General features: G+C 36.2%; 1 protein-coding gene across 1 annotated transcript in view; it reads right to left on the bottom strand.

Moving 5' to 3' along the window:
* The window catches only part of Vps13B (vacuolar protein sorting 13B), a 1,316,993-nt gene that overhangs the window by 1,047,255 nt on the left and 243,885 nt on the right, over nucleotides 1–25,853 (bottom strand). Inside the window, exons 12-13 of the mRNA XM_090406926.1 lie at nucleotides 18,333–18,497; nucleotides 1,355–1,525 (exon numbers count right to left, since the gene is read on the bottom strand). Coding sequence (XP_090263052.1) covers nucleotides 1,355–1,525; nucleotides 18,333–18,497 — 336 coding nt within the window. The remainder of the gene's footprint in view (nucleotides 1–1,354; nucleotides 1,526–18,332; nucleotides 18,498–25,853) is intronic.

The following is a 25,853-nucleotide window of genomic DNA, read 5'->3' as shown; positions in this document are numbered from 1 at the left end:
AAATCTTAACAAATACGGTTGCATTAAGCTTCTGAAGATTTGGGAAACACTCATCACCAGAGGTCCCACCTTACATTCCAGGCCACCTACTACCGCCCTTAGAGGGCGCTCCACCTAGATAGGACTTTAGTGTCACCCACGTGGTTGGGCTTAGTATTGTAAGTTTTTGCGTGCATGTTACATTAATTGTTTTTGTAATCCCCGTAGATGTCCTAGTGACTAGGATGAAATATAGGAAGTATTAAATTCTATTTTAATTCTTTTTGAGTGTTGTAAAAAATCCATTAAACCTCCAACATACTGGGAAGTTGAAGGAGTGTTCATTTATATAACTGTGATAAGTTAACGAGAATTAGATTAACTGATTTGTTGGAAATATTTTAAGTGACTATTTAGTTATAATTAGATAGATTGTCTGAGAAATTTTGAGATATTCTTTTATGAACAAGTCATTATATGTCTAAATCACGTCTCAATGTACCGCTTGTTAAAATTAGAACCTGTGTAAATTCAAGTGCGGGGGGGGGGGGGGGGTTGCGACTGCTGATTAAGGAATAAACTAATAGGATATAAATAAATAATAGATTCTAAGGTCGAGTAATTATCTGCATGTTAACTCTCTGATGGGAATATCCTTTTTGTATAGGAATCAAGATGGCAAAGCTGTATTAACAAATAAAATTTTCTTGATTCTGAAAAGGAGTGAACTCCAGATCTACAAGAAGAATTTGGCACTCGCCCAGATCATTCTCTTTGTCTGCAAGAATAGTACATGTGATCCATTAGAAAGAACTGTGTCTAATAGAAATCGGCTCTAATTAAGACTAAGCACTGTATATTAGCGGCTGGAATAGGAACAGCAGAACAATTGGTAGAAAGACTAAAGAACTATAGATAAGATTTATAAAGGACAATAAGGCACGACATACAAATATATAACAATTACATATTGTATGTAACTGACCAAAAAATAAAGTGCTCAGATTGAGATTAACCCACTTATGATTTTTAATGCGCTTTCCTGCAGAAAACGAAGACAATTTTCAACAATAAATACTTTATATAAACAATTGACATACATGCGTACTAAAGGGCATTTCCCCTAATATAAATCACTACTTATAACTACATGCCCAATACGGGAGGACGCAAATTTAACGAAGATAAAATTCGATTTTTAAGTCGCACATTGAAAAATATATGAAAAGATAAAGAGTTACTACAGTTTGTAGACCGTCTTATATTGAAACTGCGTTGTATAAGTACTGCATTATAAGAGGGTTACCTGTAATATGATATCACCTTTATACAAATTTAGTATCTATTATTAGTAGTACTAAAATAAATAAACAACCTATGCCGCTTTTGTCTTCTTGACATTCACTAGCAGCATTTTGTTTTTTTGGTAAATGAAATAGATCCAATACTTGAATAGGATAATTAATATCATAAGATAGCCATTCCAAAAGAGCAGGATCCAAACTTGCTGCTAGACCAGATAGTTCAGCTACAATGAAAACTGGTTCTGCAAAAAACACAAATAATAATATTAAAATAAAATAATCAAATAGCAAATGTTTAAAAAAACTGTTTAAACTCAGACTAATTAGCAAACTTAATAGACATTTATGTGAGTGGTCTGAAATGTTCTCAGTCTAACAATGAAAAAAGAATTTATAATTTCAAAATTATTTTTATTTTTCAGCATAATCTCCCTTAAGACTAATACATTTATTCCAGAGATGCTCCAGCAAAATTATCCTGTCCCTGTAGCAGTTCTCAGTAAAATCTGCAAAATACCCCACTACAGCTGCAATCACTTCTTGATTCGAAGAAAAACGTTTTAGTTTTGGGAAGAGACAGAAGTCAGAGGGAGCCAAATCTGGGGAATAGGGTGGATGTTCCAATAACTCATAGTGCAGATCCCTTAATTTTCCCAACTGCCAAAACACCTTTGTGGGCAGGTGCATTGTCCTGATGAAAGATGATTTTTTTTCTTTTGCAAACTGGGTCTTTTCTCACGAATTTTTTTGTCTAGTCTTAGTCTGGTTAAAAGATTGGAATAATATTCTCCGGTTATTGTTTTACCCTTTTCAAGATAATTAATAAACAAAATGTCTTTAGCATCCTAAAACACCGATGCCATGACCTTTCCTGCTGATGGAACTGACTTTGTCTTCTTTAGCGCTGAACAACCAGCTTCTGTACACTGTTTTGACTGCTGTTTGAATTCTGGCGTCTAATGGTGAATCCAAGTCTCATCCATAGTAATGAATCGATGCACAAAATCAGTTTTATTCTTGTTAAAATGCTCACTGCCAAAAGTAAAGGTGAGTGGACTCTTTCTTCCATATAATAAAACAGGATTTTAGATAGCATTGAAATTCATTAAGATATCTTCATCTCGTTAAAGAATGGTGAGGAGACTGGTATTAAACACAGTGATTGAAGTTTCAGATTGAAACTCAATCACTTGAGTATTACAGGGTTTCTTAAATAAAGAAGAGGAATGAAGGGCAGTCATCAGCAAAAGGATTTGAAATTGGGGAGAGAGAGAGGAGAGAGAAGGTGACTAATGTGTAGGACGAATAAGACTGATGTATAGGACGAAGAGCACAGAACCCTAGGGTACTCCAGCACTGTTAAAGAAATATGATGAAAAGAACCAACAACAATGTAATGGACCAAACAACCAGATGAAGCTGGCAATTCAAGGGCAGGACAGAGACCATAGGGTATGTAGCTTGTTAGAAGTTCTCAATGCCAAACATGATCAAATGACTTTGAGATATCAAGAGTAACCCCGAGTTTCTTCAAATCTTTCCATCAACTGTATCCAATGGTGAGAAAGGTTAGTGAGGTACTCAGTTGTAGAATGGGAATGGCAGAAACCATGCAAGTGAACTTAGTTGTTTGATAACCCTCTCCATCTCTTTCAAGAGTACTGAAGTAAGAGAAGTGTGACAATAGTTTGATAGCTGACTTTTATCTCCCTTTTTTTAGGACGATTAGATTAAAAAAAATCACCAACAGAGATAAATAATGAAAGAGGTAAACAACTCAGTAAAACATTGAATATTTCCTGTCAAATCATTTATTATATCACTAATGTACAAATTAACAACACATGACCAATTACTGAGCCCTGTGGTACACCACTGGTCACCTGCCTTCTCCTTAACTCTTCCATAACGACTCTTTGATATCCGTCAATCAGCCAACCTCTAATCCAAATCACCAGATTCATATCCATCCCCATTTGCTCCTAGCCCCCTATTATGCATATAAATGCTAGCAAAACTTTTTTTTTATGTTGAGCCCATACACGAGAGGTTGGTAGATCAACCCATAGTACATTAGAACAGTGTATGGGCTGGGAAAGGAGGTACTTGTTCACATCGGATTTGAATGACTGTATATTGTATTCCTTAGGGAACACTTCCTATCGACAATTTTCCTCCAAATTCATTTTTTATCTGTTAGGACTTCAATATTTTTAGACCTTATATTTTGGTCTTGCAAAGATACTTGTTCTTCTAAACTTTCCTCTCCCATTCTGCTTAAGTGAGCATACCACCTAATGTCAGCTTTGCTCACATATACTTGAATGCTAACAACGCCAAGATGCTTCTTAATATCCTCATTTCTAATATGATTCTGTCATTAAGGGCAGCTATTCACTCTCCTAATCTTTCTCAGAACTGTAATGTTTGTGGTCCCAGTCTTTGATAAAGTGTTTAGTTTTAACCCATTCACAGCTTCCAAAGATGCTCTCTTGTCCTTTCCCTATCCCACATAAAATGAAAAATTCCATCAGCTGAAATCCTGTTCGACCCTTTCAGAGGTTTGTAAGCTCTCAGATCTAAAAGATAAAAGTGGATGGAACATGGTCTCTTATATAGCTACAATTAGTTTAGTATTTCAACTAATTTCTCTGTGATCAGAAAGAGTTGTACAAGTTTTTTTTTTCACTTGGTTACAAAGTAAATTATACTTGACAAGAATTTTTTTTTCTTTAATCCTTTATACAAGTGTAAGCACACAAAGCTTGCATGTGAAGTATTTTCATGACTAGGCTGCTTGTATATAGAAGCTGTTGACTTCACACACACACTGGCGTCCAAAAGGTAAGGCTGAACTACATTTAATAGTGTATGAAAAAAATCAAAACATTTTCATATACAGGTGAAGTAATAAATTAACTAATAAATAATTTTAAATAGTAACTAATAAATTATATAGGTAAGGGAGGACATATACTACACGCACCAGCTATCATACTTATTCTTGAATTCATTCATACTGCTTGCACACACAACACCTAATGGCAATCCATTCCAATCATGCACTACCCTATTAGAGAAAAAGCTAGCCCTTACCCCCCTTCTTAATGGCATTCATTCACAGCTTCCAAAGATGCTCTCTTGTCCTTTCCCTATCCCACATAAAATGAAAAATTCCATCAGCTGAAATCCTGTTCGACCCTTTCAGAGGTTTGTAAGTCTCAATCATATCACCCCTCTTTCTCCTATTTACTAGTGTCCGCACTCTACAAATTCTCAATCTGTCTTCATAATCAGTATTCCACAATCCTGATATCATTTCTAGCACTCTCCTTTGCACTCTCTCTCTCTCTCTCTCTCTCTCTCGATCTCCCCCCCCCTCCGCCACACTGTATCACAATCGCAATGGAAACCAGGAGACCAGACCAGCACACAATAGTCCAAGTGAAGTCTTATCAAGGCCTTGTAAAGAGGCAAAATGACATTCTTATCTTTACAAGTGAAAGTTCTTTTCAGCATTGCAATTATCTTTTGAGTTGTATTTGCAACTTCCTATCTACTAACACCCCAAGATCCCTAGCATGATCAGTTTCTTCAAGCATAATCCTACCAATATAATATGACACTGGATATCTAATCATGCCAAAGTGAATGATTCTGCATTTACTGATATTGAACTGTCATCCATCTTCATTCTGCAAGTACTGCATATCAGCAGCATTCCTGATTACCCTACCTATCTTTGCATCATAAGGAAATAGCTGCAAATCCTTTCCAATATCATTAATGTACAGATTGAATAAAAGTGGACCAATGATTGATCCTTGTGGCACACTACTATATTCTTTTTCAGGTTATCGTGGAATAATCTACATTTCCGGCTTTTCTTGCCATTCATACTATAGGCTTACGCTGCATAAAATAGTTCCTTAAATTTTTTACATTATTACATCGTGTGGTACTTTGTATATGCTTATTTTACTACTTCCTTACTTGCAGATGCTAGAATTATGTTTCATACCATTAAATTGTTACAGGGAACTTATTTTGAAAAATGCAATTATCTATCATGTGGTCTCTGATGAAATCTTGCCATAGTAACAGCAAACTAATATCCTGCTACCTTTGGAAGTGGTACGGCTTGTAGTATATTTCTTTACTTCCAAGATAACCTGAAAAGGAGTATAGTTACCTTATATCTTGCAGACTTACATCCCCCATATACCACTTTTGATATCTGTCAGTCAGTCATCCTTATCCATGCTAACATTCTATAATCCAAACCCATATTCTCCAATTTATGCAACAGTCTTCCATGTTGTATTCTGTCAAAAGCCTTAGCAAAATCCAAAAGTATCATGGTGTATCCATTCCATAATAAATTTAGTTTAATCCTTTATCCAAGTGTAAGCAAAGTTTGTGCCTGAAGTATCTTCAGGACTGAGGCAACTCGTGGCAAAGGTGGACCAAGCTCTCATGACTACTTGTCTTGGTATCTCCCATAATGCAAAGCACATCTCCTTGTGGAAATGTATAATGTATTGCATCTGGGCCACTACCCAGACCAGTTTCGACCATTATTAAGGTCTCCTCAGTGGGAGCCAGCCCAGAGGTGGTGATACTAAGGTGAAAGCAATGGAGAAGTCATATTTACCTATATGAGTTGCCAAAAGGTGTCTCACCTTATTATTAAATTACTATGGATTTAGAGAAAGATGTTGGAAGTTTTTTCCCACTTGGTTACACTATAATAATATCATCATCATCATCATCATCATCAAATTCCTGCCATGTACCCTCAAGGGGTGTACAGGATATGATAGTACTACATGAAAAAAATTACATTTATTGCTCAGAAAGATCTCACCAGTTTTGGTATTTTTTGTTTCAGTCACCCCTATTATGTCGATCTGGTACTTATCTAATTTACACTATAATAAATTTAGTTTAATCCTTTATCCAAGTGTAAGCAAACAAAATTTGCACCTGAAGTATCTTCAGGACTGAGGCAACTCGTGATAAAGGTGTACTAAGCTCTCATCACTACTTGTCTTGGTATTTCCCATAACACAAAGCACATCTCTTTGCGGACATGTATAATGCTATGCATTAAGGGAAGGGCCACTACCCAGAGGTGGTGATACTAAGGTGGAAGCAATGGAGAAGTCATTTACCTATACAAGTTGCCAAAAGGTGTCTCACTTTATTATTAAATTACTCTGGATTTAGAGAGAGATGTTGGAAGTTTTTCACACTTGGTTAGACTATAATAAATTTAGTTTAATCTTTTATCCAAATGTAAGCAAACAAACTTTGTGCCTGAAGTATCTTCAGGACTGAGGCAACTTGTGGTAAAGGTGTACTAAGCTCTCATCACTACTTGTCTTGGTATCTCCCATAATGCAAAGCACATCTCCTTGCAGACATGTATAATGCTATTCATTAAAGAAAGGGCCACTACCCAGACCAGTTTCGGCCTTTATTGAGGTTTTGTCAGTGGGAGGCAGACTCAGAGGTGGTGATACTAAGGTGGAAGCAATGGAAAAGTCATATTTACCTATCCATTCCCCTTGTCTAGTTCAATAGTAGTCTATTGAACTAGACAGGTTGCTAAAACATGCCCTCCCTTAATAAACCCATGCTGTTCATTGCAAAGGAGAGATTCAGTGTCAACCCATTTCTGAAGGCGAGCCGTAATCAATATTTCCAAAATCTTCACCACTCCTGAGATACTGATCGGTCGATATTTGGATATAGTGGTCTTTCCACCACCCTTATGTAATGGGATTACCATACATTCTTTCCATTCCTGCAAAATCTTTCCTGTTCTGAGACTCAAATTATATAGCATGGTCAAAGGAATAGCCAGATCAGCTAAACAACCTTTTAGCACCTGTGCTGATATCCCATCAGTTCCTATTGCTGAATTCTTATGCAGTTTGTGCAACAGCTCTAATACTTCTTCTTCATGCACCTGCGTTTCTTCATCCAGTGAAGAGATAGCAGTGAACTCAATGTCGCATACATTTGTTATAAATTTCGTACAAATTAAATTGCAATACGTTTTTGGCAAACATTACAAATTTCCTAAGGACATAGTTAAGGAAATAATGCACAGTGATTATAGAAAACTAGGCAAAGAGACATTTCAGTATGGAATATGTCCACCCCAACCTGTGATTCAGCTCTCAAAACATCGTACTATGCTTAGCACCAAGTGATTCCATAGTTCTTGAGACAAACTGGCCCACTTCTCTTTCAGAGCAAGGATAAGGACTTATAAGGAGCATGCTAGTCACTCGATTCAATTAATATCTCCAGAAGCATCTCTACTGCATGTCTATGATGATGTGGTATTTCACTGTCATTCATAAAAATGAGTTCTTCACCTACCACCATGGAACAATCAAACGTGACATTGAAGAACTTCATTGCAATATTGTTCACTAGTTGTAGTCCCTTTTCCCAGCACTTCTAGCTCGGTGTGTTGATTAAGCATAATGCCTTCTCATGCCATGACCCCCAGCACCAGTGTATCTATCCCTTCTCGTGATGGTAAGCAGTACTACCTTCACGAGATCAAGTGGTGTCTAGAATCAGAAGAAAGATTAAAACAACTCTCATCAGTAAAGAGTACATTAGTCCATTAGTGTATAATCCAATTTTCATGGATACAACAGCATAAACATACTCTACAATGAGCTATCGATAAAGGGACACAGACTACAGCCTTCAGGTGTATAGGCCTACTTGTTGGTGTGCTGATTAAACATAATGCCTTCCCATGCCATAACCCCAGCACCACCATATCTATCCCTTCACAGACATCTTACCACAGTTTATCAAGATATCTGCATACCTGTGCTTGAATGGAGTTAACTTACAAGCTAATCTGCTGTGGGGCATGAGCTAAACAATTATGTTCAGCTGATATAACCAAAAATCTGTTTTCATGCTATATGGCTGAGTGAGGGTGATCTCTTAGCAAATGTCCAGAACACATTCCAGAGCTGCCAGAGCTGGTACAATGTTATGTGAATTTCCAAACTTTCTGGCAATATCAGTAATTCTGCAGCCTTCTTCAAGTTTTCCAATAATTATTTCCCATGGGAAATCAGAAGATGATGTCTTTGAAACATTACAAGACATCCACAACTTTATTCCTTCATGAAAGGAGCATCCTTCAAACACAATTTGCTTTGCGCAGCCTTTTACCTATTGAGTGCTACCACGACCCCCTTTGCACTCAATTCAAAAATCTAAATGTGTACCTGCTTTCTACTCGAAATCGTCAGTTATACAAATTTCCTAAAACTGATTCATCTGAATTTGTGGTTATAATCTTCAGAAATAGTGGTCGTCCTTATGTTTTGGACACCAGTATACTAACTGCCTGTGCACACTTCCTTTTCAACACACACACACACACACACACACAAATTCCCGATGATTGGAGTAGAGCTCTCATAGTACCCATATATAAAAAAGGAAATAAAACTGCATGTGAGAATTACAGAGGTACTTCCCTACTGAGTGTTCCTGGCAAGATCTATGCAAGTATACTTGAGAAACGGTTCAGAAGAATTGTGAAAGAAAAGCTTGGTGAAGAACAAGCTGGATTCAGGCCAAATAGAGGCTGTCAGGATCAGATCTTCACTTTACGACAAATAGTCGAGAAAGCATGGAAATATAACAAAGATCTGTATTTAAGTTTTGTTGATCTGGAAAAGGTATATGACAAGGCCAAGAGAGAAGCTATTCAATATGCTGCAGTTATATGGTGTCAATGGGGCATTATATCAAGCAATACTTAGTCTTTATTTGAGTTGTAAGTCAGCAGTTAGAATTGAAGGAAGTACAGGAAGATGGTTTAATGTTAAATCTGGTGTGAGACAAGGATGTACATTATCCCCTCTGTTATTCATTATCTATAAGGATCACATTATGAAGGAAAATAGAATTAAACATGATATCAAAATTGGAGATGTTAATGTCAGCTCTTTGCTTTATGCGGATGATGTTATACTTCTAAATAAATCTGCTACAAGTCTGCAAGATTCTCTGACTAAATTGAATAGCTGTTGTAATAGATATGGTATGAAGGTCAGCAATAAAAAGACAAAGACAATGAAAATAGGCAGAATCATTAAAAATGTCAACTGTGTTGTGAATGGAGAACAAGTAAAACATTTCAGCTATTTAGGCACGATTTTTACTGAAGATGGTAAATTAAATATAGAAATAGACAACAGAATCAGCAAAGCTGGTATGGTGGGAAGTCTATTGAATACATTCATATGGAATAAGAGAGAAATTAGTCGGAACACTAAATTAGCTGTATACAAGACAGTGTTCAAACCAGTTTTAACTTATGGATCTGAGAGCTGGGTCAGAAGTAAAACACTTGACCAAAGACTAGAGACCACAGAAATGAGAGTCCTGAGAAAGATTATAGGCGTGAACAGATGACATCAATGGCAATATCATATTAAAAACGAGGATATTAGGAAAATACTTAACATTGTCAGCATCCAGGAATGCGTTAGCAGAGCTAATCTCAGGTGGTATGGTCACTTAAACAGAATGGGCGAAGAGAGATTAGCAAAACAAGTGTTCTCTGCCAGGTTGGCAGCAAAACGACCCAGAGGAAGACCAAGATATAGGTGGATTGACACGGTACAAAGTTCTTTAGACGATAGAAATATAAGATCTGATAATGTTGGAGTCTTGACAAGTAACAGACTGATTTGGAAGAAAATTGTAGATAGGAAATTAATAATAATGTAATTTTTTTTCATGCAGTACTATCATATCCTGTACACCTGTTGAGGGTACATGGCAGGAAAATGATGATGATGATGATGATGAGATCTAGAAAAGTAAAACAAGAACAAGTAAAACATTTCAGCTACTTATGCACGATTTTTTGTGAAGATGGTAAATTAAATATGGAAATAATCAACAAAGCTGGTATGGAAGGAAGTCAGTTGAATAAATTCATATGGAATAAGAGAGAAATTAGTCAGAACACTAAATTAGCAGCATACAAGAGAGTGTTCAAACCAGTTTTAACTTATGGATCTGAGAGCTGGATCAGAAGTAAAACGCTTGACCAAAGATTAGAGACTGCAGATATAAGAGTCCTGAGAAAGATTAGGGACATGAACAGATGGCATCGATGGCAATATCATATTAAAAATGAGGATATCAGGAAAGAACTTGATATAGTCAGCATCCAGGAATGTGTAAGCAGAGCTAATCTCAGGTGGTATAGTCACTTAAGAAAAATGGGAGAGGATAGATTAGCAAAGCAAGTGTTCTCTGCCAGGTTGGCAGGAAAACGACCCAGAGTAAAACCAAGATATAAGTGGAATGATACGGTACAAAGTGCCTTAGATGATAGAAATATAAGACCTGATAATATTGGAGTCTTGACATTTAACAGGGGTGCTTAAGGGTCAAAGCTGTATAACTGAGAGGAGACCTCCACATAGCCTTTAAAGGAATGCGGAGAACTGACCAGGGCTTCTGACCTAATGTCCAATCCTCACCTTCTCGTGGTGCACCCTGTTGGGTATCTACTTTGATACTGAATGAACGAGGATGAGCTGGCAATTTGGGATTTAGCCAACCAAATTGTATTCTTATTGGTTAAACCAAAATAAAAAATGATGGTACAACATGACAAAATTTCATGCCAGCTGGGGTCGCACGGTTAAACAAGGCCCCTGTTGTTTTTGCCAGGGAACCAGGGCAAACAACGAAAAGTCAGCTACTGGAACAAATCTGAAAACAAACCCCAACTCAACATCACCAGAGTTAAAGTTCGGTACTATCAACGTAAGAAGCTTGAATGGCAAACAAATGGAGCTAGCTGAGGAATTAGATAAGTACCAGATTGACATAATAGGGGTGACTGAAACAAAAAAGACCAAAACTGGTGATATCTTTCTGAGAAATAAATACAAAATGTTATATTCAGGCAATGACAATCAAGGAAAAGAAGGAGTAGCCATACTCGTATTCAACACAAAATACGAGGCTAATCTTCTTGAATGGCAGTCAGTCTCAAGTAGAGTAATGTGGGCAAATATGAGAATGGGGAACTGGACAATGAGACTTATTTGTGCCTATGGTCCCACAGAAGGTTTTACTAAGGTAGAAGTGGAGCAATTTTTTGAGGCTTTAGAAAAAGCAACTGACACAATGAAAAAGGAAAAGTTGGTCCTTGTTGGGGATCTAAATAGCAGAGTAGGAAATGATTGTGAGACATACAAAAATATTTTGGGAAAATTTGGAGAAAAGAGCAAACCTAATAATAATGGCAAATATCTGTTGGATTTCTGCTCAGGATATGTACTGGTTATTACTAACACCATGTTCCAACATAAAAATGCGCACAAATTCACATGTAGAGAAGAGGCTAGGAATAAGAAAAGTCTCATTGACTATGTTATTGTTGATAGTGATGTTTACTCCTTGGTGCAAGACAACAGAGTGTACAGAGGATTTGAAATTGGAAGTGATCACTATTTAGTCTTGAGCAAGATAAAATTGAATTTCATATTGAAAAGAAATACATGTAAGAAAGTTCTAAAGCGAATAAAAGTTGAGCAGCTCTCAGATGTGAACTGTAGACTAAAATACACAAAGATTATTGAAGAAAAAATGAAAGAGTTTGAGAACAGGAATCAAACCTTGGAGATTCGGTGGCAAACTCTGAAGAAAAGATTGATTGATTCTGCCAGAGAGGCATGTGGTGAGGTTGTGTGCAAGGATAAAAAAATCAAATCACTGCCTCTTTAATTTCCTGTTGGACACAGGAAGTTAAAGAGGCAGTGAAGGAAAAGAAGAATGCATATCAAAAGTTCCTGGCAATAGGTCAGCTTTTACTCTTACGGAATATAGAGACAAATGTAAGAAAGCTAAACAGTGTGTAAAATTAGCTAAACAAAAGTCATGGGAGGACTTTGGCAAGAATATAGAAAATAAATATCAAGGTGGCAAAATATTCTGAAGGTTGTTGAAGAAGCTTATGAATGGAGGAAAGAGTGCTGTAAGCGGAGTCAGAGATGATAAAGGTGACATGAAAACAGGAGAAAAAGATATCCTTGAAGTATGGAGTAATTACTTTGAAAAACTGCTAAATGAAACAAGCAGTGATGACAGCACAGTGATAAAAAATACTGAGCAGGCATGCAGTCAGGAATACATATCCATACTTAAAGTAGAAAAAGCCATTAAAGGCTTGAAGTGTGAAAAGGCTGCAGGAGTAGATGATATTCGACCGGAAATGCTGAAGTATGGTGGTATAAAAGTCTTGCAGTCGCTGCACTGCATAGTTCAGAAAGCCTGGACAGAGGGACGAATTCCTGATTATTGGAGTAGAGTTCTCATAGTACCCATATATAAAAAGGGAAATAAAACTGAATGTGAGAATTACAGAGGTATTTCCCTACTGAGTGTTCTTGGAAAGATATATGCAAGTATACTTGAGAAACGATTGAGAAGAATTGTAGAAGAAAAGCTTGGTGAAGAACAAGCTGATTTCAGGCCAAATAGAGGTCAGGATCAGATCTTCACTTTACGACAAATAGTCGAGAAAGCATGGGAATATAACAAAGATCTGTATTTAAGTTTTGTCGATTTGGAAAAGGCATATGACAAGGTGCCAAGAGAGAAGCTATTCAATACGCTGCAGTTATATGGTGTCAATGGGGCATTATATCAAGCAATACTTAGTCTTTATTTGAGTTGTAAGTCAGCAGTTAGAATTGAAGGAAGTACAGGAAGATGGTTTAATGTTAAATCTGGTGTGAGACAAGGTTGTACATTATCCCCTCTGTTATTCATTATCTATATGGATCACATTATGAAGGAATGTGGTATTAAACATGATATCAAAATTGGAGATGTTAATGTCAGCTCTTTGCTTTATGCGGATGATGTTATACTTCTAAATAAATCTTCTACAAGTCTGCAAGATTCTCTGACTAAATTGAATAACTGTTGTAATAGATATGGTATGAAGGTCAGCAATAAAAAGACAAAGACGATGAAAATAGGCAGAATCGTTGAAAATGTCAAGTGCGTTGTGAATGGAGAACCTGTGGAACAAGTAAAACATTTCAGCTACTTAGGCACGATTTTTAGTGAAAATGGTAAATAAATTAAATATGGAAATAGACAACAGAATCAGCAAAGCTGGTATGTCGGGAAGTCAATTGAATAAATTCATATGGAATAAGAGAGAAATTAGTCGGAACACTAAATTAGCTGTATACAAGACAGTGTTCAAACCAGTTTTAACTTATGGATCTGAGAGCTGGGTCAAAAGTAAAACACTTGACCAAAGACTAGAGACCACAGATATGAGAGTCCTGAGAAAGATTAGAGGCATGAACAGATGGCATCAATGGCAATATCATATTAAAAACGAGGATATTAGGAAAGAACTTGACATTGTCAGCATCTAGGAATGCGTTAGCAGAGCTAATCTCAGGTGGTATGGTCACTTAAATAGAATGGGAGAGGAAAGATTAGCAAAACAAGTGTTCTCTGCCAGGTTGGCAGCAAAACGACCCAGAGGAAGACGAAGATATAGGTGGATTGATACGGTACAAAGTTTTTTAGACAATAGAAATATAAGATCTGATAATGTTGGAGTCTTGACAAGTAACAGACTGATTTGGAGGAAAATTGTAGATAGGAAGTTAGTAATGATGTAATTTTTTTCATGTAGTACTATCATATCCTGTACACCCCTTGAGGGTACATGGCATGAATTTGATGATGATGATGACGTCATTTAACAGAATGATTTGGAGGAAAATTGTACATAGGAAGTTAGTAGTGATGTAAATTTTTCATGTAGTACTATCATATCCTGTACACCCCATGAGGGTACATGGCAGGAATTTGATGATGACGATATCTAGAAAAGGCATATGACAAGGTATAAGAGAAAAGACATTCAAACTGCTACAACTATATGGTGTTAAAGGGATATTACATTATACAACTATATTATATTATAGATTATATCCTTTATATAATCTATATTTGAGTTTTAAATCAGCAGTTAGAATTGAAAGAGGTGCAAGAAGATGGTATGATGTTAAATTGGGTGTAAGACAATGGTGCACGTTATCTGCACTGTTATTCATTATTCACATGATCACATTTTTTGCCCATATTTACAATGGGAAACAGTGTCAATGATGTACTGAATGTCCCATTTTCTGCGAGAGGTTTTGCAGATCGTATGATTATAGTCGAATGAGGTTGGAACCAGTGTATAATAAGTAAGTAAAACAAATTATTTTCAGTCTTTCTTTGATTTAATCCGGAAAAATAATAATTTCCCAAGTGATTACTTTTTCCAATTTCTGTGCGTATTACATGACTGTATTTAAAAATCATATTAAATTCAAATTATCCATGTCTCACTTTAGTATTTGCCAATGATAATCTAATCTCACCATGAAACACTAACCCTTCGTGCATCTCACGTAAATGCACACACATGTGAAGCAGAGCTGTTGTTCATTTGACTTTTATGCTTTCAATTATATAAACTGAGAAATAGAAGTATTCAAAGTTATCCTACAATTAATTGCATTGGATCAATTGAGATGAGCATTGATGTGCTATGCACTCTTAAAACTTTCATACATCAATAAAATTCAATCATACAGCCAAACTGACATGAATTTTGTAGTGCAGGTTGCATAAGCCACACGATAGCATACCCAACCTAAAAGGGCACATGATGGCACTGATATATATGATTTTTTACCTTTACTATTTCAAGAGCTGTAATATAGGTTCAATAAAAAAGATTGTTTCAAAAAGAAATTTATGCCTGTTATATCCATAAAGACCACAGAAACATTTTTAATGAAACTTTGTTGGGCTGAGTCAAAATTTAAAATATTTAAAAGAAAGAGCTAAAGGCTTCATTCTGGCATTCATGTCTTTTAAGTACTGCAAACCAAAGTATGCTAAAAGTTATATTCTCATAAGCTCTCAGGAAAATTTTAATCTGGCTATAAGATCTGAATGGATAAATAATATCCTTTTCATATTTACTTGCTTTTGTAAAAAAGAATCATTTGATTCTTCATTTTAACAATTTATATATACACATTATCAACAGTTCAGTAATGAAAAATATAATTTTCTGACATGAGATGACTGCTATGGTTAGAGAGAGAATTTTTGTCTTCTTAGGTTTCTTCCTGCTCTTTGATGTGAACCAAACAGTTTGATAATGAAACCTAAATAAACTAATAAAAAGAAAAAAACAGTCGGGTCTCTTTATATGTGGTAGATACGTTCCACAGAAAACCGCATATAAAAATCGCACAGAAAAGAAATAACTTACGTTGAAAAATCAGGGATATGTTCCATAATTTTCTAAAACTGCATAAAACCAAAACAATGAATTAAAATAAACCTAAAATCACATAACAAAAGTTTATGAAAATTCAGGAAAATAAGAATACCTAAGTTTGTTTTAAAGCTTTATTCATTTGATTTTATTGAAAAGTAACCTTTTCTTTTAATGTTTTAAAGCTTTATTCATTTGATTTTATTGAAAAGTAACCTTTTCTTTTAACATTTTGTCATCAGAATTATCATCGCTATTAGACAATATTCGGCAACAATTGCGAACTGATGTAAAATCACTTTCATCACCAGAAGAGATAGTCAGGGCATCAGATCTGTACGGTAGAGGCAATGGTTCTTCACAAACAGAATTAGCTTCACCCTCGTTCTGCGGTGATTTTTTTCTTCTCATAATGCAATCAGTGAATAAACTTTGCGATGATGATTTCATTAATTTTTTATACAGCTCGCAATATCCAGACATACAGTTCTTCAGCTCACATTAGAATTTAAAGGCTCGTTCAGAATTTGTGTCATTAACAAGAAAATAATTTTCCAATTTATTGCACAGTTCAAGACCTTCTCAAATTATATTTGCAGTGAGGGGGGGGGCAGGTTTTTCTTTCACTTCACTATCGTTTTCTGGATCTTCGACGATATCTAAAGTTAATTGATATCCAATAATATCATAGTCACTTAAGGCATTATCCACAAGCAATTCATCTATATCGTTCTGGCTAAATGTATCAAAACCTTCTCCACCAATTTCATGTGCCAATGTAATGATTTCAGCTGATAATGTAGATGTTTGGATGGTTGCACTGTTTGCAATACATCCATGCGAAGCTGCTTTCCAGCAAGCATTTAAAGTTTGTGATCTTATTTCAGCAATAGCAGATGCAACATGATTTAAGCAGTCCAAAATAGAAATTTTTTCCAAACATCAGTTTCTGTTAATGATTCATTTTCTAGTTTATCCAATATAAATTGAAAAGTGTGCTTAACGTAATATTTTTTAAAAATAGCAATTATGCCTTGATCTAATGGCTGAATAATGCTTGTTGTATTGGGTGGAAAAAACACTACCTACATATTTGGATGTTCTAAATGTGGATGACTTGGTGCATTGTCAACAATTAATAAAACTTTAAAATCAAGAGCTTTTTGCTTTATGTATGTTTCCACTTCTGGCACAAAGCATTTATTGAACCATTCAGTGAATAGCAGTTGTTACACAGGCATTTGTATTAGCCATCCAATGTACCAGCAGTTGTTTTAGATCTTTGCCTTTTAGAGCATGTGGTCTTAGAAATCGATTTACTAGGAGGGGTTTCAACTTTCGATCTCCTGTTGCATTGCTACAAAGTAACAACGTTGCTGGATCTTTGCTTGCTTTAAACCCATTTGTTTTTTTCTCAAACTTTGCAATGTAAGTTTGATCACGCATTTTCTTTCAAAACAATCCTGTTTTGTCAGTGTTAAACTTGATCAGGACAATATCCACCATCTTCAATAATTTTGGCTAACTTCTCTTGAAAATTTTTGGCTGCTTCTTCATCTGCTGCTGCAACCTTGCATGCAATCTTCATGTTATGAAGTGCATTCCTTTTTAAAAACCCGAAAATTCTTTATCTGCCTGGGAAGCGGAAGTAGATGGCTCCAATTGCTTCTGTTCATAAAACCGAAGAGCTTTTTGTTTAATTAAATAACCGCTTATAGCAATTCTTCTTTGAGTTAATTCTTCAATTCAAATGACGAGCGCTCGTTCCATTTTTTCTAATAAAGCATCTCTTGAGTATGATGATAATTTGGCACTTAGTTTTGTGCCAGAAATGACAGATTTTCTTATTGCAACTTCATTCTTTTTAATTGCTCTTATAGTATATTCGCCTAAATTAAAATGTTTACCAATTGCTGTAGATCCCTATCCTTTTGCTAAGTGATCTAAAATTGCAATTTTCATTTCCAAAGAAATTGCTTTTCTCTGGTGCTTTTTTCTCTCCATTGGGCCAAATTTAATTAATTATTAATTAATAATAAAAAATCAGCTAAATTAACAATTAATTATTAATGAATACATTACAAAATAACTGAGGTGTTCCATGAAAATTTCAGGATTTGTGAAGTGTTTCAGCTGGATTACCCTATTATCGAAATGGATTCTCCTTCTGTTGACATGCGCAGAAATGTCGAAAGGTCTCGTATCTGTGGGCGTGCACCACATAACTTCAAATATGCATAAAAAGAGACCCGAGCATATATGGGCTTGGGCTGAATTCATGTCTTTTAAGTTGTGCAAACCAAGGCAACTCCTATGATAAACATTATATTTTCATAGACAATCAGGAAAATTTTAATCTCACTATAAGATCTAAATGGATATATAATATCCATTTAGAATATAAAAATGGATATATAATATCCATGTAAGAATTTTTTTAAATGAAATAAAGCCTACATTAATAATTTCTTTATTCTTTAAAATGTGCTAACTTGTCAGGCATGAACATGTGTGTGTATATGTGCAAACAAACATGCATGCCAGAAATAGAGAGAAAGCGAGATCTAGAAATACTAGAACAACAGCATTAAACTGGCTTACTCAATGAAGCTTCTGACTAAATAAACAATAATGAATAGCAATTAAAGAGTGCATACCCAAACATTCTGCCTCACTCTGTGGTAACTGAACTGTTAAAATGAAGCACTTGGATGATTTGTCACTTGAAATTTCAGCATTGCTAGACGTGGGGTCCTTAAAATATGAAATTTTACTGGCTTTAACTGTACACTCAGGACCACGAAGCAAGGCAGATGCATGTTCTGGAAAGAAAAAGAAAAATAGTTATACAGACTTTAAATGCAGAGAAAAATTTCAAAAAGAATCATTCATTATAATTATTAATCTTTATGGCTATTTGCCTATTTTCTTTAGGAGTACTCCTTTTATGATGTCATTGGCTTTTTGACTCAATTTTTAGGGCATTACTGATGTTTTAAAGACATAGATACATAAAGAATATAAGGAAGGAATAATTTTGGATATACTATTCATACTATTCAATACATCTCATACATTTATACGTTTCATACATCTATTCATTATAATTATTTTTGTAAATAATACTACTACATAAATAGCAGTAGTCTTTGCAAAATTGTGAATTATTAATTTTTAAATTATTTTCCAAAAGAAGTGAAACAAAATTATCAACTGTGCTATTAATTCTGAATCCAGAACTATTATCAATAAAACTTCATTTAGGGTGTATGAATAATTGTAGCTTTAAAATGTTTACAGTATTTAGTATTTGTATATAAACACTAGGTAACTAAAGAGGATTCAACAATGAAAGAAAGAATTAAAAAACTCAGTTTGTGTTCTCAAAGACCAGAATAGGAGCATCAAATATAATATTGGTATATTGGCTAGTATTATATTACTATTATTAACATTTGATCTCAATGGAGTCAGAGACTCATCATGGGAGATGCACACTATTGACCACACAGGCCCAATGCTCATCCAACTGTGCTTTAAAACGATTCAATGTGTCTACACCCACAACACAATCAGGCAATGGCAATATATTTGGCTCATCAACCATTTTCCATGCAAAGAACCTACTCCTCACTCATCTGCTCACAGTTTCCAGCAATGGCCTCTGGTTCTACCCCCCCCCCAATATGAAAAATCTCTTCCATGTCGATCCAATAACAAACCCTCACTAGCTTATATGTCTCAATCATATCCCCCCCACCTTCCTCCTATTCACCAGGCTCTGCAACTTACATTCTCTCAATCTGTCTTCGTACTCCAAAGATCACTGACCACCTTTGTGAATCTTCTGTGCACCAAATTATCCAAATCTGTGCATAATAATCCATATGAATCCTGATCAAGGCCTCCTATGGATTATATAATGGCATTCATAACCTCTCTATTTCTGCATGTCAGGGTCCTCTGCATCATTACCAATATCGAATGTGATGTGTTCACAATTGTACAATATGGCCCTGAATTTCAGGTCCTTGTCCACCACAACTTCCATATCTCTCATCTCTTCTACCTCCTTTAACACGTTCGCTGCCAACTACGAGTATACTCGTAGTGGGTAAACCTGCTTCACAAGCCAGCTACGAGTATACTCGTATGACGCTTACCGCCGGGAACGAGATTATTGTAGTGACCTTGAAGAAGTGAAAATGCTTGGCTTGTGGGGCTAGCATCAAAACTGTGTATTCTCATAGACCGTATATGCTCTGTACAAGCCAACTACGAGTATACTCGTAGGACGTTTACCTCCGGTAACGAGATTATCGTACTGACCTTGAAGAAGTAAAACTGCTCGGCGTAGGGGAACAGACCATGCCAAAGTAGCGTGGCAGCGAACGTGTTAAAGTTTCCCTACCAAGTGTATGCTTTATATCCCATCATTGCTTACCAAATTTCAAAATCTTACACTGCATATGCTGATCTACCCTGACCAAGGTATTTGTCACCTTGTCTACCCTTAACAAACCCATGCTGATAACCACAGAGAATATTGCTGTTATCAACCCATGTCTGTATCTTACTTCTCACCAATCTCTCCAGTACCTTCACCACAGACTCAGATATACAGACTGGCCTATAATTTGAAGCTACAGACTTATCACCACCTTTATGCAGTGGAACAATTTTCCCTCCTTCCACTCCCTTGGAACCTATGTTGTTGCAAGACTTTTATTAAACAGGCATGCCAATGCTACTGCCAATTCCCTTAAGATGTGTGGTGATATGTCATTATTATTATTACAGGTATCTCCATGGAGTCAGCAGACTCATCACAGGAGACACAAACTATCAAAACAACATCTATCATACCTCTTCTTCAATTCATTTACAGACGAAGAACTCACAACTGAGTCAGGAATTCATTCCACTCATTTACCATTCTAAGCAAGAAATCTAGTTCTCACATCCTTGTTAACCACCTTTTTCCTTAATTTCTAGGAATTATCTCTTGTTCCTCCATCACTATCACACAGCTGAAATATTTCTACTGAATCAACCTTATAAAAACCTTTTAGTAATTTAAATGTTTCTATCATATCCCCCCCCCCTCTTCTCTGCCTATCAACCAACCTCTGCAATCCATAAGTTCTCAATCTATCAATGTAGGGAGCATCAACTCAGTCACTCTCCTCTGAACCCTCTCCACAACCTCCTCATCTCCAAGGAATTTAGGTGACCAGACTTGAGTACAGTAATCCAAACGTGGAAGTATTAATGCCTTATAAAAGGGAATAATATCCTCTTTATCTCTGGATGTTAGTGTGTTCTTCAATAACCAAGTAATCCTATGTGCAATCTTGGACACCTTAGCAATGTGCCCTCTGAACTTCATCTCCCTATCCACCAACACCCCCAAGTCTCTAGCCTCATCAATCTCTTGGACTGTTCCATCAATGTGGTGCACAGCTGGTAATCTTTTAATCCCAAAATGCATAACTTTACGCTTTTCCACATTGAATTGACATCCATTACCTTTTGCCCATTTTGCCACCTTATTTAACTCATCCTGCAAACTCTCAACATCAGCTTAATTTTTTATTGCACTACCCAACTTTGCATCATCAGCAAACAACTGAATATCTGCCTTCAAGCCATTTCCTATATCATGTATGTACAAATTAAATAATAACGGCCCAAGCACAGAGCCCTGAGGCACACCACTGATCACCTGCCTCATCCTGGACTCTGCTCTCCCATACACTACTTTCTGGTATCTCTCCACGAGCCATTCTCTTATCCATATGACCAGTTTAGTATCCATTCCCATCTGCTCTAATTTGTGCAACAGTATTCCATGGGGCAGTGTTTCTCAACCTCTCTAAGCCCAAGGACTAGTAAAATGCCTAAAGTAATTCTACAGACAATTAAGTTATGTAATATTTTAAATGTATGTGGTTATTACCAACATTTACATATACATATTATATTTGCATACAATGTTTACATATTACATTCGCATACACATACAACATTTTACATATATATAAACCTTTACAAATACATATGGAAACATAATTAAGATGGAATTAGACAATTAAAAGTGCATCATCACTGAACAAAGTTTTAATTTTTATTAAACAAATAAAGGTATCAGTTTGCGATTTGCTGTGGGCAAATGAATGAATATATCAGCACCGTCAGGCTGATATCCTCATTCATCTTCCTACAGCAACTTTTATGTTTTATATGTTATTCCCATTTATCTGCTCACACTCATTAAGCTCACCCCACAACATTTTTAGTGCTGTTGGTACCATGGGAAAATGAATGGGGAATGTCAGCACCGTGTCGCTGAGGCCTTCGTTCATCTGCTCACAACGACGTTTATCTTTAATCCCCATTCATCCACCCACAAAAACTTTTATATTTTATATATTGTCCCCATTACCACAACAACTTTTATCTTCACGCACGCTCTGATTCGACCTGCGACATGTAAACTGTTCCATTCGGTAAGTGCGTTGTGAGACGAGGGAAAAATTGACATCCATTACCTTTTGCCCTTATGTTCTTATCCTACTCCATTCATCATAATACTGAATATGAACTTGACATCCATGGATTCCATCATGGATGACATCCCTTGTCCTGTCCAAACCATCCCTTGCATATACCCAAAAATTTCATTCAGAACATCCCAAAGCCATTAATCCCCCCCCCCCATCCACACACACTTCTGGCCAATACGAATCGTCTTATTTCACTGAGGAATTTTCCATGACCAGCAAAAAAATTTAAGACATCCTGTTATGTTAAGGGGATAACAATCCCTCATTGCTTTTCAGCCAGTAAGCGAAACTAAGATCGAAAACTACGATCTGTAACTTTTCATGCCGACGAACTGTCAGCGTATCCAAATGTAAGTGACCACTTGGTCGTGCATAGGCACTACCAAGTGGTCACTTACGCCAGAAAAAACGTAGGCACTACCAAGTGGTCACTTACGCTTGGATGCGCTGACAGTTCGTCGGCATAAAACGTTACAGATTGTAGTTTTCGATCTTAGTTTCGCTTACTGGCTGAAAAACAATGAGGGATTGTTATCCCCTTAACTAATCAACCTCGCCAGAAAAAAATAGCCGTTTGGCTTTTCATCTTAGTTATACTATGTTATAATATAATATAGTGACACACTTTTCTGGCAATCGTATAGCAAAAGTATGTAAGTTCTTTTCACTTAAACTCTGATATTCTAGGTCTAGCTACTCACTGATGAGACCTCAAAAAAGATTGAAACTGGTCTGGGTAGTGACCTCTCCTCATAATGTAAAACAGTACTACAACTCCTAAGAGCTGTGTGTTTTACATTATGAGAAAATATCAAGAACAGTGAGGGATCTTGCTCCACTTTTGCAACGAGTTGCCGTAGTGTGGCACTACCAAGTGGTCACTTACGCTTGGATACGCTGACAGTTCGTCGGCATGAAAAACAATGAGGGATTGTTATCCCCTTATCAACCTCGCCAGAAAAAAATAGCCGTTTGGCTTTTCATCTTAGTTATACATCCTGTTATGTGAGATCATTCCCAATATCTATAAACAGCCCAACCCATGATGTCAGTAGCCAGGTGCCATCCACGTGGTAGGAATCATTTTCCCACCAGCGACCATATGCGTATATACCGTATGCATGTGATTTGTACTAATCGTATTATGATGGTGGTATTAATTATATCCTACTGTTTTATCCAGAGGCACAACGGTGGTCATCGTAAATTTGGCAGATTCATTAATCGTGTGGTGGTTTTATTTACATCCATTCTGTGTGCTGCTTATATTCGTTACGTTGTGATGTGTGTTTCTGTACAATCCATGACCATACAGATGTTGATGTCTGCATGCAACAGATTCTGTGTGCTCGGCCGCATATTCCCACAAGTGACCATACGAGATACAAACTTCGCTAAAAGGGACGTGTGCAGCTATCCACCTCACCAGCAGAGCTGCGCCTCACCATGACGTCACTTTGCATAACTTTTGTTTCATCCCCGATTTTGTCTGATTTTGAAAATGGATTAATTCCGAAACCAGTAACGAGAATAATCGTAAACTAAATAATATGACATAATTATGTTACTACTTACTTTAAATGAGATGGTTCAACTTCTCAGTCTTTGCAGAGTTGCTGGATATGGGATGTTGAAAATCCTTTCTTACAAAGATAGGTTGTACAAAACTACATGATGACTTTCAGTGCTTCTTCAGATAATTTGGGAAATTCACTTCTCTCTGAAAGTGAGATCCAAAATTGAGCCAAACCAAGATTACGGAATTGCATTTTAAGTCCACTGTCTTGAAAGCTCAAATAACTGTTCTTTTTCGATAACGAAAGTCGTTCTCGTGACTGCAAGCCGAAAATGGATTGCGGACCCAGAGAAATTTCTTATAAAAGTTATTCGGAAAATATGTTTCAAAATTCCGTTTTAGATTTTTGAATGAGTGGTCCCAAACCCTTTCCAGAAACTCAGAATCAAGAAAAATATCCTTTTCCACTAAAAAGGATTCCAATTTTGGAAAGGTGTAAACTGTCTGTCTTTTACATGATTAATCAATAAAACATTTTTTTCTCGATTGCCTTTATTCTATTGTAGGCCTCAAGAACAGTTAAAGAATTTCCCTGAATGGAGAGATTTAGTTTATTTAATTTCAAAAAAATGTCTGAAAGATAGGATAGTGTTCATAACCATGTTTCGTCGACAAGGAGTGATACAAAATCAGAATTATGTTCATTTACAAATAATAAAACTTTGTGCCTTAACTGAAATAACCTTCTTAGTACTTTGCCCCTAGAAAACCAGCAAATTTCAGAATGAAGCAAAAGTTGTATATATTCACTGCCCATTTCATCACAGAGTACTGAAAATAACCTGTCATTTAACATTCGAGCTTTAATAAAATTAACCAGCTTTATAGCATTGTATCACAGTTTTAAATTCTGGTGACATTCCTTTAGAGGCTAATGCTTCCCTATGTATGAAACAATGTACCCAATTCATATTCAGAGTTACTTCCTTGACTATAGAAGCAACCCCACTATGCCTGCCTGTAAGGCGTGGGCTCCATCCGAACAGAAGACTACATTTTTCCCACTGAATCCCTTTGTGTATTAAGTAATTATTGAGAGTGTGAAATATTTCTTCTCCAGTTGTTCGGGATGACAAAGTTCTACAAAGCATAGTTTTTACCACATCTTTTATAGCCTGAAGTAGCAAATTTTCCCCGATACAATGGGATTTCCCTGTTTTCACTATGTGCAAACTTAAGAGATAGAATGCTTCCAGAGTTTTGTTATTAATGGAATCCATGGTCGAAACTATATCTTTCCCATGATTTAATGTCCCTAAGTATAGCTTAAAAAATCCAATGGCTTATTTTTCACATCACAATTTTTAGTTTCTAAATGTCGTCGGAATTTCGCAGGTTTCATGCACTCGTTCAGCAACACTTCATAACACAAAACACATTAAGATTTCTGTTCACTTTCATCTCCACACCAAGTAAACCCGAATTCCAAATATGAACTATTATATTTCCTACTGTATTTACTCACTGTTAATTTTCCATTATTAAAAAACGTTTCCGAATAATATATAAATATAGAAATACTGGTGTTAACTCACAACATACTTTGTATAAGTATCATTTAGCACTTCTGATGATATACTGAGCTTGGTTGAAGGAGGAAAACCTTCAGTAATAAAAATCAATAAACAACAAGCAACTGATTGAAATGTGTTGAAAATTTATTTATCACTAGGTTAGACTATAATAGATTTAGTTTAATCCTTTATCCCAGTGAGAGCAAACAAAGTTTGCGCCTGAAAATATCTTCAGGACTAAATATAGTGTTGTACTATCTTATCCAGTAAGTAGTGCAACACCAAGGCAACTCGTGGCAAAGGTGGAGCAAGCTACCAGGCACTTCTAACCCAGTATCTCCCATAATGCAAAACACATTTCCTATGTGGATATGTATACTGTTATGCATTAAAGGGATTGGCCATCTACCCAGACTAGTTTCGACCTTTATTGAGGTCTCTTCAGTGGGAGCCAGGCCCAGAGCTGGAGATACCAGGCAGAAGCAGTAGCAAGTCATCTGTGCCTATGGGAGTTGCCATGTT

The sequence above is a fragment of the Typopeltis vanoorti genome, chromosome 17 (assembly GCF_054136105.1).
Source record: "Typopeltis vanoorti isolate ZY-2024b chromosome 17, IOZ_Tvanoo_1.0, whole genome shotgun sequence".
Classification (NCBI taxonomy): domain Eukaryota; kingdom Metazoa; phylum Arthropoda; class Arachnida; order Uropygi; family Thelyphonidae; genus Typopeltis; species Typopeltis vanoorti.
Note: the sequence above shows the minus strand (reverse complement) of the source record. Positions and strands in the feature narration are given on the sequence as shown.